General features: G+C 40.5%; 1 protein-coding gene across 1 annotated transcript; it reads left to right on the top strand.

Moving 5' to 3' along the window:
• Positions 1–4,039: 4,039 nt before the first annotated feature.
• Positions 4,040–13,621, top strand: LOC127423343 (2-oxoglutarate and iron-dependent oxygenase domain-containing protein 3-like; the record flags this gene model as incomplete). The annotated part of the gene is made up of 4 exons (XM_051667556.1): positions 4,040–4,127; positions 4,222–4,259; positions 12,591–12,714; positions 13,528–13,621. Coding segments are annotated over 4 exons (273 nt in total), but the record flags the coding sequence as incomplete, so codon positions are not given.
• Positions 13,622–18,123: the final 4,502 nt, after the last annotated feature.

Genomic DNA, 18,123 nt, shown 5'->3' with positions numbered 1-18,123 from the left:
GTCATTTTTGTGCCTAACATCGAAAAGTGGTGGCCCACAAATATCCTCTACCCAAAGCTGAAATTCTTAAGTGTTGGTTGGCAGGTTTCACTCTGAGGAAATTTTTGTATGAGTTGGACTGTTCACATCTTTACATTTATTGGCTTTGAGGGAAATTATGCTTATTAACCCCCCCCCCCCCCCCACACACACATTTTTTTTAAATGAGCATTTTACCTTCATGTGGAACCCAGTTCAAGTTTACACTCTTATGTTTTATATTCATGTATATCTTAATATTTTCATTGTTATTGGCATTCTCATATCAACTACAGTAAGACAGCAATGTTCATAAGAACTAAACCTCTCGTTTACCTTTCAGTCAGAGCCTTTAAAACAATGATACACTTGGGTTGAAAAGGACAAGGAGCACTAAAAGAACAACTAATCACAGAACTGAAAAAGTATTTTTGTAAATGTATACCTAGATATCTACGCCGCATTTATTTTCTGATTTATATTCTGATTTGCGTTCCTTATGCCCTTGTGTAACCACAATTCTTGATAAAAAATAGCCCAAACCAAAAATATTGTTTGTTTGTTTGTTGTAGTTGAAACAATAATAAATGTACAACCGGTTTATGTAGAAAAACAACCACCACATATTTTATCTGATGTTCAGATGGGTTCAAATATTTTTCGCTGCTATCTTTCCCACTGTCTAGTCAGTTGTGTAACTAAGTTTAGATATTAGTTCCTATAATCTTTTAGAAGGGAAAAATAAGGAAGACTTGTAATGGTAGTCCAGCAGAGGGTCAATAAAAATACTACCAATTAGTAATAATAATTTAAAAAACACACAAACTAACTAGCTGTATATTACAGATAATTACAGTAACTGTTTCCTTTGATTCATTTCTTTATTTATCTATTTTCACACCTACAGCCAAAAATCAGAAATCTCAGGCCAACGTATAAATGAATGTGGGTGTTAAACCTTTATTTTGAAAGGAAGGATTAAATTTTGATGGAGTACTTTGACTTATTAGCATTGTTTGCCTTTTTGGAAAGCATTGAATATGAATTTGTTAGTTTGCATAAATTATGTGATTTCAATTCTGTTACATTTCACACATCGATAGCGCCGTGATAAGTATTTGAAATATTCGTCTCCGTGGATTTGTAGACTTTTATTTTGACACTCTGTATGTCCAACGTTTGAGACAACGTTCTTGCATGATAATTCACGATGAATCCTGCACATATGTTAAACCAAAGGAGTGGAGTGGAACGAAACCATACACGTGTTTTGTTGATGTACACAGACAGTTTTATAAATTAAAATGACTGTGCAGCGACGAGGAATCAGTAAAAGCCCAGGCAATAGCGCCATTGAGAGAGAGAGAGAGAAAAAAAGTATTTCTGAAACTGTTAGCCCACATTGACTTTGCATTGGCAGCTGCTGTTATTTATGTTGTCAGGATCAGTGATGCAGTCTACATGCATGCTCCATAAATAAAGTTGTAAGATGGGAAAGAATATGGAGCATCAATCTATATTTCTATACATCACCTGTTTTTTAAGGCTGTTCTGTATTTATGTGTGTCATCACTGGTGTGATCATTAAGGTATGTGTTGATGCAGGGGAAATGCTCAGAGACAGGCCTCATCTTGGAGAGGTAATGCAGCCATCCTGCTGCTAGGAGTTGCCGGACTAGTGAGCTGGATGAATTTCACATGGACTGATGACTTCACACACATCTCCTTTTCCATACAATGATAGTGAATGGTGACTGAAGCTGTCATTCTGCCTAACATCTCCTTTGTGTTCCATGGACGAAAGAGAGTCATGTGGGTTTTGAACAACATGAGGAAGAGAAAATGATGACAGAATTTCATTTCAGGGTGTAATATCCCTTTAAGGAGCAATCTTAAACAACAACACATTTTTCCATTTGTGAGGGCATTGCTTTTCTAGCCATATAAGACACACTGTGTGTTGTCCAGTCATGTCACATACTTGAACTGAAACCTCCAGCACAGTTATTGTCAAAAATGTGTCAAATGAATTAAACTTTAAAATAATATAAAGACATATTCCGGGTTCAATACAGGTTAAGCTCATTTGACAGCATTTGTGGCATAATATTGATTACTTCAAAAATTAATTTTGACTTGCCCCTCTTTTTATGTAAAAAAAACCCCAAAGATTTTGGTTACAGTGAGGCTCTTACAATGGAAGTGAATGGGGCCAATCTGTAAACTCACTGTAAATATACCAGAAAATACTCACTGTTTCAAAAATATAGCCACAAGATGTTGACAATATGTGTTTTAACATGATTTTAGTGTGATAAAATTGTTGGCATGTGGCAAAAACGTAAACCCAAAAATGATTGTAAAAGCGAACATTTAAAAACTTTACAGCTGAAATAATGTACGCGCTTTTATAAAATTTATAAGCTTCACTTTCTGCCTTTAAACCCTCTAAAATTGGCCCCATTCACTTCCATTGTAAATGCCTCAATGTTACCTCAATTTTTTTTTGTGGTAATCAACATTATCCCATTAATGCTGTTGATTCAGCTTAACTTGTATTGAACTCTGGAATATTCCTGTATGTATATTAACTGCACTGGGTCTTTACAGGAAAAAGTCAAAATGGGTAATTTATGACTGATTGACCAATACATTCTTTGGTTTGCATGCTGAGAGAAAATTTGAACTTTTATTGGTGTTGTATACCGCAACTGTCAAGTATAAAGGAATATTGTGTGTCTTCTTGAAGAAATACAAAGAACATTAATAAAAACATCATGCTCTGAATGTTTTGTTTTTGCAACCCTTGTGGATGCTGGTCGCAAATTTATTCAAAACAATTATTTTCAGGTCTCTGTTGATTTCTGTGAGAAATTGTCTTGTGGCTTGCATATGTTTGAGAAACAAGCTTTTTAGTTTTTGGTTCTTTGTTCCAAAAGTTTTGTGTAATAAATCGAAGGGGGGTATAGGGGGTGAGTAAAAAGCTTTGTTTGGACAAAGTCAGCGTCTGCGCATTCCATCGGGGTAAATCATTAAGTTAGGTATTTGGTGGGAGGCCAGAACTGTTATTGACAATCTTTGATTCTCCCACACGGGACTCATTACTAAACCTCACACCAGCTTCAAAAAGATACCTGTAGGCACCACGAACAAAGCAAGTGTTGGGATTAACAAGCACTCCCTTGGCTCTTGTTCATCCCACACTCTTAACACAAGCTGTAATAAGCTCTGGAACAGGGGATGAAAAAGCTGATTGCAGCCATTTGTGATTGTAGGAACATTTGAGTTCCCCCAGCAGTTTCTATCGTGGATATTGCACCAGTTATTTAATGCTTATTTTAATAAGCACCAACTGTTTCACAGATGTAACTCTAGTTTACTTGCTTTGAAGTACCTAATAAAAAATAAAAAAATAACTGATTATCTTTCAAAGATTTGATGCCACTCACCGGACAAACTAGTCGTAAATCCAGCGACTGTTTCTTACTCAGAAGTGCTCAGGCCTATTTTATCAGTCCAGTACAATGTAAACAGGGCTTTGTTTTCCGGCGGACTGATAAAAACCTGTGTACACCGACTCCCTGATGTTGTGTGACAATCCAGCCAATCATTTTGGAGCTTGCCATTCTTGTACGTAATATCAAATGCATTAAACCGTTAGTGAACTGACTGGCCATACCATTTGTTCACTTGCCAATGGCTGTGACTGTATGATTAGTTTTACATTGTCAGATGATCAGGGAATTGGATTGGTTACAAAGGCAGACATCTAAGCTTCTGTCTTTAGCTAATTGGTGTATTTGTCCACCTTCTGGCTCTTTCTCCTTCCAAGGGCATCTCATTCACTTGTAGCTCTTCTTTCTTTTCTTGTTGCCAATTGAGCATCCCACTGAGGATTTTGTTTGACCAGTAGCATCGCTCTCTGAGATGATTCTGGAAAAAACTCCAAAACTCAGAATCCTGCTGAATGCATTATAGAATATGCAGTTTTCTTTGAAGAGGAAATAATATGAAAGGATGATGCATTCTGTCCTCAGGCTGCACCCCAACAAAATGTGGCAGAGCCATTTCAGACAATGTTGTGATTTTGGAGGGGGCACAAAGACTTGGTAGGTACAAACGTACACAGACACTCACACAGACAAACACATTGAAATTCTATATACACTGCATAAACACATGTGTTCTCTTATTCCATGTTAGCTGAACTGGGGTTATCACTTGCTGGCTCAGATGGTGGTGTAAGTACATTTCAGGCTATTTGAATACATTTGCACTTAAAAATAGAACTTGCTCTACAATTGCAGTGGCTACTTTAGGAACACAAGAGGGCAGTATACACTATGGTGTTGACTAGCTGGTATTAGAAGAGAACGGTCTTAGATAACTATTATTTTCCATTTCTGTCAGAAAACTCATTAAGGCTCTGTGTATGGAAAAAATAATAAAGTTACAAAAAACTATCTTTGAAGTGTGGTAGGTTGTGGTTTTGACTGTTGAGGGTTTGAGTGGAAACAGTGCGACATAATCAGGAGTTGTTGGAATTACATTTAGCCATAGTAAAGGATTAAACTCAATTCACCAGTTTAGAACTTAACCATTTAATGCAAAATTGCTGGAAAAGACAAGTTGTAGAAAATTAGATAAGTTGTAGGATTGTATGTGTGGTGCAGAGGGCTGAACAGTAATGTAAAAAGTACACCATATACAATCTAAACTCAGGCTAAGGCCCAGTATTACTAGTGCCACAACCACTCTTCTTAACTTTTAATGTGTAGTGTTTTTTTATTTTATTTATGTTTTTATTATTATTATTTTCACAATTTATGGCATAGAGGCTTGGAGTGGCATTGAACTTACAGTATATCTTTTATATACTGGTACTGTACAGTGGGGTTCAGAAGTCTGAGGCTACATTCAAAATATGTGATTGTTTTTTCATTCAAACCTGGAAATTAACATAAGGTTTTAGGATTTTGAGAAATGGAAAACAGTCATAATGTAAAACGAATAAGAAATATTTAAGGTAACTAATCAAATGTGATCAAATTTGTGATATTGACCATGTACAAAAGGTAAGATTTTCTAGATGCTCTTTAGAACATTCTTAAATCATGCTGGAATAACATGAATCATCAGGTTTGCATAAACTTGTGGAGTCCATGCTGGCTCGAGAACATGCTGTAATTAAAGCGAAAGGGAAACATAAGTACTAAGAAATTCTGGAATTCATATGACATTTTTCAATTAGGCTTCATCATCTGAATCGTTATACTGATTATATCATTTGTAGAAAAATATTGAGCTTTACATTTGAAAAATTTAAAAAAATAAGCATTTTCACTTCCCCACTGTATAAAAGGGCCTTGGATCACTTTTATAATGTGTTCACTTTATTTTACCTGCATTGCATTACTAGGAAAATCTGAAACCTGTTATCTGTATAACGTTACATAATGAACTTTTAAGATAGAAGCCAAATCTGGGGTCTTACAAAGCAAAGAGGCATTTTATAAAGTGTGACTACTAAGCTCGCAGTGTGTGTAATAGAGGGGTCCTGGTCTGGTTTTTAAGAGCAGATCACTTTTAAGAGCCCCATCACAATGTTTCGTGAAGTATGAAACCAGGAAAAACCAATACTGAGACATGAGTCCATCTATAGAACTTTTGATGCAGCCCGGTTAGCAACAACCTAAGCGGAGCATCTTTTCTTACAGTTTCTGCTCACATAAGCAATACGGTCTAACGCTCAGGGTAGCTACAAGCCCACAGGGGTTGTTCTTTTGAATTTATTCACACCAGAGACACCAGGGAAAGCTTTGCAGATATTGACTTTTTCTTCTTTGAAAGACATTTCCAGAGATTGACCTATTTATCGTTCTAATAATGGCCGATAGTTGATTACCCCCTATCACAAATGTCTATTTTTTTTTTAAATTATGAAATTGAAAAGATTCATGAAACAACAAAAATGGAAAAGCAAACATGCAAAATATCAAAACATTGTTTTGGCCAACAAATGTAAAAATAAATTGATAAACTGTGACATTTAAAACATGGGACAACATGCCCGACCTGATTTTCATGAAAAATACCTTTGTCCTAAGAACACAAACATTTCTGTGTTTAGAATTTAATTGACCCTTGTCTTTTTGTATGCCTGTGTGGTTTGATTATTTACCAAAGAGCTATAACAAAAATTTGACAATAATTATAATTTATTTGGAGGATGGAATTTACAAAAAAAAAAAAAAATTAAGATGGGTTTTGAACTAGGTGTTTAAAACAAACATACACAACCTCTGCTAGAGAAAACATACATTTGCACATTTTTACTTTTTACTTCAAATCTTATCATTACTGATATTCCTTATGCCAACTTCTCCATGTTACAACTACTAGCCCTGGTCCCCACTATCGATTTGTAATGTTATTTTCAAGTATTACTTGAAAGTTTAGATGCATATTTTTTTTTTTTTTTTATCATTTTATTTAACAATTATTAACAATATAATTTTTCATTGTACAGTTTCTGGTCCCATAAGCAATACAGCCAGGGTGATTGGCAGGGGTGGAAAGAGACAAGGGTGAAACTTCCCAAAAAATTCAGTAGTTTGAGTAGAGTAAAAGTACCTGTCCTAAAAACTATTTCAATAAGAATAAAAAAGTAGCTCATTTAAAAGCACTCAAACACTGTACACTGCAATTTAAAAATGTAGCATACATACTGTAATTCACATTCACTCTTATGGCTGATTGTCAGGAAGAATAAAACATATAGGGATCCTCCAAAAGTTTAAATTATGACTGCCAACTTTAGAAATACAAAGGTTATTTTTTTGCACCTCTGTCTTTTAAAGCCCTTCTTTTTAATATGCATTAATTAAACCACTTTAATTTGGATCTATGTTTTCTCTGTAAAAAAAACCAAAAAAAAAAAAACTAGATTTCAAAATTAATTTACTGTCACATCACATATCTGTGATAAACACTAAATGTATCTGCTTGCTAAATAATAACAGGAAGACATGATTACAGATATGAAAAGATAAAAAAATTAATAAATACACATCACCATTTTAAATCGCAGTGTATGAAAAATATTAAAACCATTTCGTGTGTGGGGTCTAAATTACCCTTAATGCCCACAGAGTGAGTTATTTTTGTGCATTGAAACATTATGTTCAAACCAATGCAAAGAATGCCAAAATTGTTAGAAAGAGCAGAAAAAAAACTGTAACATGTCATGTCACGATCCACACACACAGAGTATAGGCAAGTAGATCAGATTCATAATTCAAAACAGCCCATATACTCTGGGTCAGTAAGCCAACCAAAAAAGTTATTAATAGCAGTTGGTGCCAGGTATATTGCTGCCGTTTAAGTTTTCTATGCATGATTTGATTTGACGAGAGTCACAAGACTGATCATTCTCTCTCTAGCCAATCACGTTGACAGGGATGAAAATACAGAGGGACACTAAAAGTACAATTACAGCACCTAAAATGTACTCAAGTAAAAGTATACAATTTTTAAACTACTTCAAAAAAGGCTTCGAAGCCCCCCCGAGACGGGCGGCCCAGGGGCGAGGAGATCCGCTTCTCTGGAGCGGTCGACAGACCACTCCATCGCCCAGTGGAGGGCCGGGAGGAGAATCTTTTGTCGCGCATGCCCAGGAGGCTGCAGCACCCAAAAGCCTGACAAAAGAATGGTTTCCTCTTCTCCTGGGTCACATGTCCGGTGTGAATGTCCGGTGCGGACCCCCCGCCCCTGTGCGCCCAGCTGTGGCACAAACACGCCCACACGGGATAGGTTCTGGTGGACTACGGGGACGAGATTCCTCCTCCCCCCTCCTCGGCCAATCTTATAGTGGGCAGCAGGAGCCAGGTAAGTGCTTCGATGTCCCTAGACTCAGCATGGCCACGGGGCTCGAATCACCTCGACGTGGCATCTCGTGCTCCACCCCGCCTCGAGGCCCTACCCGCCGGTACGTCCGATGTGATCATTCCCTTGGTCCCCCTCACCCGGAGTTTGGGCATGTGGCTCGCGCTTTCCAACCTGTCACGATGGCTGACCCGGACCTTCTGTCTCGGCTATGTGATTCAGTTTGCCAGGCACCTGCCCAGGTTCAGCGCCATCCGCTTCACCTCGGTGAAGGGCGAGAACGCCGCTACCTTGCGTGCGGAGATCGCTACCCTTCTGCGCAAGGGCGCGATAGAGCCTGTCCCTCCAGCCGAGATGAAGAAAGGGTTCTACAGCCCTTAATTCATCGTACCGAAAAAAGGTGGTGGGTTGTGACCAATCCTGGACCTGCGAGTACTCAACTGGGCTTTGCACAGACTCCCGTTCAAGATGCTGATGCAAAAAAGCATTTTAGCGAGCGTCCAGCAATAAGATTGTTTCGCAGCGGTAGACCTGAAAGACGCGTACTTCCACGTCTCAGTCTTACCTTGACACAGACCCTTCCTGCGGTTTGCCTTCGAAGGCCAGGTGTACCAGTACAAGGTCCTCCCCTTCGGCCTGTCCTTGTCCCCTCGCGTCTTCAAGAAGGTCGCAGAGGCAGCCCTTGCCCCGCTAAGTGGGCGTCCGCATCTTCAACTATCTCGACGACTTGCTAATCCTAGCTCACTCTTGAGTTTCGGGTCAACTGGGAAAAGATCAAACTCTCCCTGGTTCAGAGCATTTCTTTTATCGGTTTGGAGTTGGACTCAGTCTCGATGACAGCGTGCCTCACGAACGAGCGCGTACAGTCAATGCTGAACTGTCTGAAGGCATTCAGATGGAGGACAGCGGTTCCACTGAAACTTTTTCAGAGGCTCCTGGGGCATATGGCATCCTCAGCGGCAGCAACACCGCTCGGGTTGATGCAAATGAGACCACTTCAGCACTGGCTTCAGACTCGAGTCCCAAGATGGGCATGGCACCGTGGGACACATCACGTGGCCATCACTCCAATCTGTCGCCACCTCTTCAGTCCTTGGACCGACCTTGCATTTCTATGGGCAGGGGTTCCCCTAGAGCAGGTCTCCAGGTGCGTTGTGGTTACAAAAGACGCCTCCAAGATGGGCTGGGGTGCTGTATGCAATGGGAACACAGCCGCCGGCTCCTGGACTGGCCCGCGGCTGCGTTGGCACATCAACTGCCTCGAGTTGTTGGCAGTACTGCTCGACTTCGGAGCTTCCGGCCGTTAATCCAGGGCAAGCACATGTTGGTCCGGACAGACAACACAGTGACAGTAGCGTACATCAATCGTTAAGGCGGTCTACGCTTCCGTTGCATGTCACAACTCGCCTGCCGTCTCCTCCTCTCGAGACAGCAGCGCCTCAAGTCGCTACGAGACACTCACGTCCTGGGAGCAGATCATCCTAGTAGCACCCTACTGGCCCACCCAGACATGGTTCTCGGATCTCACGCTCCTTGCAACAGCCCCCCTGGCGAATTCACCTGAAGAAGGACCTTCTTTCTCAGGGATGGGGCACCGTCTGGCACCCGCGACCAGACCTCTGGAATCTCCACGTCTGGCCCCTGGATGGGACGTGGAAGACCTAAGTGGCTTACCACCCACGGTGGTAGACACGATCACTCAGGCTAGGGCTCCCACTACGAGGCGCCTCTATGCCTTGAAGTGGTGTCTGTTCGCTAAGTGATGTTCTTCCCGATGCGAAGACCCCCAGAGATGCGCAGTCGGATCATTGCTTTCCTTCCTGCAGGAGAGGCTGGAGGGGTGGCTCTCCCTCTCCACCATGAAGGTGTATGTAGCCGCTATTTCGGCTCATCTCGATGCAGTAGATGGTAAGTACTTGGGGAAGCACGACTTGATTATCAGGTTCCTGAGAGGCGCTAGGAGGTTGAATCCCTCCAGACCACGTCTCGTCCCCTCGTGGGACTTCTCTGTAGTCCTTCGGGGTCTACAGGGAGCTCCCTTTGAGCCCTTGGAGTCAGCTGAGCTTAAGGCACTCTCTTTAAAGACTGCCCTCCTGACTGCGCTCACTTCCATCAAAAGGGTAGGGGACCTACAGGCATTCTCTGTCAGCGAATCGTGCCTGGAGTTCAGTCCGGGTTACTCTCACGTGATCCTGAGACCCCGACCAGGCTATGTGCCCAAAGTTCCCACGACCCCTTTTAGGGATCAGGCGGTGAACCTGCAAGTGCTGCCCCAGGAGGAGGCAGACCCAGCCTTGGCGTTGCTGTGTCTGGTGCGAGCTTTACGCATCTATTTGGATTGCATGCAGAGCTTTAGAAGCTCTGAGCAGCTCTTTGTCTGCTTTGGTGGACAGCGGAAAGGAAGCGCTCTCTCCAAACAGTGGATCGCCCACTGGGTCATTGACGCCATCGTGATGGCATATCAGGCTCAGGACATGCCACCCCCTGCAGAGTTACGAGCCCACTCTACCAGGAGTGTGGCGGCCTCCTGGGCCCTGGCCAGTGGCGCCTCTTTGGCAGACATCTGCAGAGCAGCGGGCTGGGCAGCACCCAACACTTTGCCAGGTTCTACAATCTCCGGGTTGAGCCGGTCTCGTCCCTTGTATTGGCAGGCACAAGCAGGTAAGTTCTGGGACAGCTGGCCGGGTGTACCGCTTGCGCATAGCGCCTTTCCCCTCCCTTGAGGTGAAGACGTGCGCTCTTGACTCCCAGTCGTGTTCACAGACTGTGATCCCTGGATGACTTTCCTCCTTAGCCCTCTGGCAGTTGAGTTTGCGGAGAAACCCACTGCCAGCCCAGTATGTGCGCTAATGAGACCCTGTACTGAGGTAGGTGCTCCACATGTGCTGGTTCCCCAAAGGCGACCCTATGTGATATCCTCTGCAAAATCGTTTCCCTGTCGGTAAACTGCGTCTTTCTTGGGCAGAGGCCCCTCTGCCCCCGGTCGCCATGCTCTGTAGCAACTCCTCCCCCTTTGGGTAGGACCTACCATGGGACCTCTCCACATGACATACTTCCGATGAGACTCGGTAAGGCCATGTGACGTATTCCACTCAAAATACCCCCTCCCCCCTTTTTGGGCGGGGTGTGGTCTCTGCGGAGTCTTCCCCTTAGGAGGGACACCCCCCAACGCAGACATTTATGGCTCCCAGTCGGTTAACAAATTCCACTCTTTTTGGGGAGAAAAGAGAGGAAAAGAGGCCTCGGCTGGGCTAGCCTGTCCCTATCGTTGGGCAGTCGACTTGTTCCTGAAGGACCGTTTGACACTCATAGGAGCGTTGGGGGAGGTTACGTGACAGCCTGGTGCGCTGGCTACGAGGCACACAACAGTCTGCCCATCACACACTGCCAGTTCACATAACACAGTTCAGATAGTTGTGGCGTTTTGCATAGGGACCCCTAGTGTCACTACATCGACACAACATAGAGTGAGTTACAGATAGGGAACGTCATGGTTACTTTCGTAACCTCCGTTCCCTGATGGAGGGAACAAGACGTTGTGTCCCTCTTGCCACAACGCTGAAATGGCCGGGACCTGGTCTCGGCTCCTCAGCACAAAACCTGAATGAGTGGTTGCATACCAGCTCCTTTTATACCCGTATGTCCTGGGGAGTGGCATGCAAGTTCCACTCGCCAATTCTCATTGGCCTTTTTTTAAAAAAGCAGATGTTTGGGGTTCCCAAGGGTGATCCCTAGTGTCACTACATCGACACAACATCTCATTCCCTCCATCAAGGAACGGAGGTTAAGAAAGTAACCATGACGTTTTAATGACTTCAGCCTAAGTGTACTTAAACTTCTGACTTCAATTGTATATACAGACCCTATATACATACCCTAATATCAAAGTAGTGTTCCTTCCTTTACTGCATGTATTTGTTTTCCATTCAAAATACTTCTGTCATTTGTTTGTACAATTTTACAATTCCACTTTACTTCTCGTCATATTAAGATAGAAACTTATTACACCACTTTTATGATATTGTGCTGAGCCCTCCTTCAAATGGGAATATGGGCTGATAATTTGACATTGAAAGAGTAATAAAAACAAATAAGTGCCTTAAATGCCAGATGTACTCCCTCTGCGGTAGGTGTGTGGAATATTCCACATATTCCATCTTGGAAAAAGGATCGGAAAGAACATACTGTGGTCAGAAGAACGGCAGAACTGCCAAAGTTAAAAGTCTGTCCGACATGTAGAGAATTGAGGCCTGTGTGGTTTGGGATCACTAAAGAGGTTCCCCTTATAAAGCAGAACATGTATTGTATATTGCCAGTGTGACTGTTAAATTCTACCCACTGTTTTTTGCAAAGAGTTTACCCGAGGGCTATGTTTTGTTAGATTTTACTTCTCTGTTCTACATTACAAAAATCACAGCAATTAAAAATGAATGAATTGATGAATAAAGAATTAATGAATAAATCCATTCAACAGAGATCCGCTCTTATTTTTGAGACAACCAAAATTCCAAAAACTCAGCAGATATGTTAATGCTTAATTTGGTTCTCCCTCTCAAATTCCACTAACTAAGCTTAGATTAATGATTAATACCTCCTGAAAAGTATTTTTGGCTCATGCTGAGGTTTGTTTGAGGATGTAAGGAAAATAATTAATTGTGGTGTTTAAGATATTTGTAATTTTTTGACAGGAGACCTATGGATCCTTTGATTACACATCATTACTCTACCTCTCTGATTATGGTGTGGACTTTGGTGGTGGACGGTTTGTCTTCATGGATCCCAATAACAACAGAACAGTGGAGGCACATGCTTGTAAATACAAACATTAACACACACATCATCTAGGTTTGTACAAAAGCATTAAAAGATTGCAATACGTACAGTACAGATCAGGTTTTCAATATTTGCCTAAAATGTCAAAATGCTTCAGCCCTTGAGTAGAGCAGTCACCTTTATTCATAATTTCAAATAAAAATATGAACATGAATGAGTTGTTTAAACAACAAAAAAAAAAAGAAAAAAAAGAGAGAGAGAGAGAGAATGTACTATCCCTTTCCAAAGTCATTATTTTGTTGCACATTTTCACAAAGATAACCATGCACCAGCCAGAAATTTCCATCATTTCAGTGTTTCATTTTTTAAAGATAAAAATGGTTGAATTTCTGATAGAAAAGCAAAAGAAAGTTCCAAAAAGATCCTATATTGGACAGAACCATCTAATATGTTATTATTATTCACATCCCAGCCAAGGTTGCTGAGAAATATGAAGTATTACTCCCTTCTTGCAGTTCTCCAAACTTTGTGAGGCTGACAATGCTTTTTCAGTATATAATGTTGTAAGGAAAATCTTTGATCCTTTTCTTTGAATTGTGGGTTGAATTGTGGGGTTCTCCTTGAAAGTGCATCTTGTGATTCTTTGAAAAATTGTGCCCCCAAAGTCAAGTATTTTTATTTTAACTCCACATTTACAGTACGATTTCAGGGAAAATATTTAAAAATGCTTCACCAACATGTATGATGTTGTGGCAGCGGGGGCGTGGTCAAGCGTCCGTCCGGAGAGAGAGAAAGCGGTAAGGGCGCTTGCACCTGAGCTAAATTATGTCGAACACCTCTCTCTAATTACAGTGAGCACGGGGAGAGCGGCATAAAAGAGCCACACCGCCAGCAGACCAGGGAGAGAGAGAGCCTGGGTCCAGAAAGTGATTGTTGTGAAGCTGAAGAGAATAGTGTGTGAAGCTGGGAGTGCTGAAGTATGGTCATTAAAATCCTTACCTGTGAGTGGAGCAACCTGCCTCCTGTGTCCTCCTTATCAACTGCCTTCACAGATGTATATATTTAGACCTGGGTATGTTTTCTTTTACATAAATCATACCTTACCTGCCATGTAGAAAATTTACGTTGACATGCAAAAAATCTGTTTTTAGCATAAAAAAATAAAAAAAGCTTACCGCTTTTCACATGTTCTCTCATTCATAGGCTGCTGTATATGATGGGCCTTTCTAAATATGTGGTGACATGTCAAATATTGGGGGTTCCTAGATGAAAGGGGGCAACATGACTTACACTGATACATCTTAACCCTTTTTCCGTATACTTAAAATTTACAATGTCCAGAAATATAAACAATATACAGAGAAAAAACAGAGGATAGACAGTTCTTAAGCTAGTTGTGTAATCAATCTGCCATAGATACTGTGCAGGTATAGTGCATATAAATTGAGGTTATTAATCAACACTTCTGAGCTTAGAGGAGTGAGAGTTAATTTGCCCTGCGGTTGCATTGAAGTGAGGAGAAATTAGCTAGAATTATCAGTTTCTCATATTAATGTCACCCTTAAGTAAAATGGGATTTTTGTCTCTCTTTGCTATCGCACCGATTACAGCCTCGCGCCAAACGCTCTATATGACTTGTTTTACATACCTGCAGCATGGACTCATTGTTTTGTTTTGTACACTTGGCATTTTGATAATGTCACCATGATGACTTGATCCATAAATATCTGGCTGATTATTTCGTATGCACGGAGAAGCTGTTTTTTGACTCCTGTTTATGAATTAATTTACCTTTTTCAGTTCTTTATTAGAATCTGTCACTTCTGAGTGAATAATGTTAACTCCGTTAAGGTGAAATGGGATAAAGTGGAGTCATACAATGGAGATAGAAACTGTCAGGCTGCTTTCTTTAAAATCCATCTCCTACCCCCCTCCCCCCTCCCCAAATGCGAGGCGGTTTGTCACGTTGCATGACACACGTTTACTCTGTGCTCAATGAAGTCATTGAAAAGTAAAGGACGCCTTGGTAATGCAGATAAGCAGATATGATTTTGCACCTTTTCCCTGAATTAGGGGTGGGCAATATAATTTTTTAATTTCATTGTATGTATTTTATGACAATTTGTCCATCTATAAATATCACTATACTGTATACACATTTTTATGGATAGTGATTTACAAACATAAATAATTATTTACAGTTCCTTTTAAGGAATATTTTAGTAATAACTATTTTATTTACTTGGCATTTTCCAGTCCTAGAAAACATTCAGGCTTCTCTCGCATTTGCTTTGATTCTGATGCAAACTCCTATGCTATGTATTTGTTTTGCATGTAGCCTTCCAGTAAATACTTATGGTAACTATACACTAGCGCTGTAAATCAATATTTTTTAAAACTAATTAATTGGACAGTTTTCTGTGATTAATTGTAAATAATTATAGTACATGGTACACTAAAAAAACATAAACCTATTTACCCTTGTCTCAAAGAACTTGCAAGAAATTGGTAAGTCATAATTTATTTAAATGATTTAAATAAAACATTTTAAAATGTTTTGTTTTTTGCAGATAGTTAATTGGAAGCACTTTTACAAGTATAAGTCTTTGATACCATAAAATCAGTGGACATGCTGTAATTAATCGTTGGGCAAAATCTTATGCCATTTCCAGTGGACTTTTTTAATAATAGGATCAAATGTGCAGATTCTATTCATATCCAGCTTTATTGGCAAGTGTACATTGCCAGTGTGTTATTAGACACTACACCGATCCTCCTCCAAATTTCACAGTGGCTGTGAGACACTGTGGCTTGTAGACCTCTCCAGGTCTCTGTCTAACCATTAGACAACCAGGTGGAAGATCGGTGATGATCTGGGGGTGCTTCAGCAAGGCTGGAATCAGGCAGATTTGTATTTGTGAAGGATGCATGAATCAAGCCAGGTACAAGGTTATCCTGGAAGAAAAATTGCTTCCTTCTGCTCTGACAATGTTCCCCATCTCTGAGGATTGGTTTTTCCAGCAGGACAATGCTCCATGCCACATAGCCAGGTCAATAAAGGTGTGGATGGAGGACCACTGGATCAAGACCCTGTCATGGCCAGCCTAATCTCCAGACCTGAACCCCATTGAAAACCTCTGGAATGTGATCAAGAGTAAGATGGATGGTCACAAGCCATCAAATAGAGCCGAGCTGTGTGAATTTTTGCGCCAGGAGTGGCATAAAGTCATCCAACAGCAATGTGAAAGACTGGTAGAGAGCATGCCAAGACGCATGAAAGCTGTGATTGGAAATCAGGGATATTCCACCAAATATTGATTTCTGAACTCTTCCTAAGTTAAAACATTATGTTGTTTATAAATTAATATGTACTTGTTTTCTTTGCATTATTTGAGGTCTGAAAACACTGCATCTTTTTTGTGATTTTGACCAGTTGTCATTTTCTGCAAATAAATGCTCTAAATGACAATATTTTTATTTGGAATTTGGGAGAAATGTTGTCAGTACTTTATAGAATAAAACAAAATTGTTCATTTTACTCAAGCACATACCTATAAATAGTAAATCCAGAGAAACTGATAATTTTGCAGTGGTCTCTTAATTTTTCCAGAGCTGTATTTATATATAAAACCCAAGTGTGGCAGATATGAAGGAACAAAAATAGATACTGTGATTTTTCAGCGCCAACTGCTAGGATTAAAATACCCAAATGTATTATTCAATAGACTCCAATGTTTGCAGTGCTGGATCTCTTCCACTCCCGCCGTGCCCTGTCTCTAGCTAGGGTGATGAGTTTTGAATGGCTGCCTCCAGTTTTAAACGAATTAAGATACAGTTGGCTGCAGCAGCTGCAAAGGGTTCCTGTTCAATGGGTGGCAGAAGCAATGAGCTCTCTGTGCGTTAATTATCCATCAGGTGTGGCTGATGAGCCCCTCATCTTCACTAAGGTAATTATTACTCTGATGGATAACTCTGTGCAACAGGCTGTAATTATATCTAGAGTCTCACTGACAGTCAACCTCCCTCTTTCACAAAGGATGAGAAGAGGAGAGATAGATATTGGCCTGTTGAGAGACAGCGTGCTAAACAGAAGGTAGGAGGGAAAAGGTGTGGAGAGATACCGAGAAATAAGTGTGAAAGCTGATGTTACGCATTAGACGATGAGATTGGGGTGACATATGCTGAGAAAGAGGCACATCCGGTTTGTCACACTGGGAAAATTGAGGCCTGGTGCTGGATGAATCCTGTGGGATCACAGCTGCTGCTTCTGATTTGAGAGTCACAGAGGAGCAACATGCTCCTGCCCCACTGAGCACCTCATACAGTTTGCACCAGCTGAGGGGTTTTCAAGGAGGTGACAGGTGCATTTTTATTGTCACATGAAAAAAAAAAAAATGTGTTCATGTCTAAGTAATGTGGTAGCCGAAAGACAATGGATGCAGTTAAAAGAAGTCTGGCATGGTATTTAATATGCAAATACAAAAGAACTTGCTGAGATACAGTAGGTAACCATGTGTTTAAACTGTTCAGGGATCCCACAGTCATGAAAACCTTGGAGATATTAGGGAATTTTGAAATTGTGATTTCCAGGCTGGGAAAAGTCATTGAAGCTTCTATAGCAAATATGCATTTTTCTAGTTGTGCTCAGTTCTGAAATATTCAATAAGCTAGAAATGGGTTTGTCAGCTTTGTGAGCTTGATCTCTGTTAAAGGGATAGTTCACCCAAAAATGAAAATTATGTCATTTACTCACCCTTATGTTCCAAATATTTTTTCTACAGTATATAATGAAAGTGAATGGTGACTGAGACATTCTGCCTAACATCTCCTTTTGTGTTTAACAGAAAAAATTTAAATCATATGGGATTTTAAAAAATATGACAGTGAGAAAATTATGACACTTTTGAATCACCTATGCCTTTATTTAAAAAAAAAATCATTATCCAGTAACCACCAGACAATGGAGATGCGGTGGACATTTATTATTTGAAATTTGTGGAAACACGGAAAGAAAGTAGTTTTGTTTTAGACCTCTTTATCTCATTCTTTATTCTGAAAATAAAAAACGTTCAAATTGCAGACCTAAACATACCCAAACTTGGCATTGATTCCCATAAGTCATGTTTTGTGAACACAGCGATTCATAAATTAATTAATGTGCAGTTTTTCCCCCTTTGGGGAAAAATGTCCCCTATATTTTTTCCCTCTGCAAATAAATGTATTACTCACTATGGAAGGAATTGCATCATTAGAAACCCTGAAATCATTACCATTTAACTGGTTCCCAATGAACCAAGTTAAGACATGCTGACAAACCCTGTGCTCTACACTGAGCTTTTCATACTTCTGTTAGTTTGTTAAATTTCTGTATTACCATTAATTATATTTGTTCCTGTTTCTCTCTTGCATGCCATTATCATACATCCTCTTCTAAATAATATGCAAACA

This window comes from Myxocyprinus asiaticus, chromosome 32 (assembly GCF_019703515.2).
Source record: "Myxocyprinus asiaticus isolate MX2 ecotype Aquarium Trade chromosome 32, UBuf_Myxa_2, whole genome shotgun sequence".
Taxonomy (NCBI): Eukaryota; Metazoa; Chordata; class Actinopteri; order Cypriniformes; family Catostomidae; genus Myxocyprinus; species Myxocyprinus asiaticus.
This window is presented reverse-complemented; position numbering and strand designations above follow the sequence as displayed.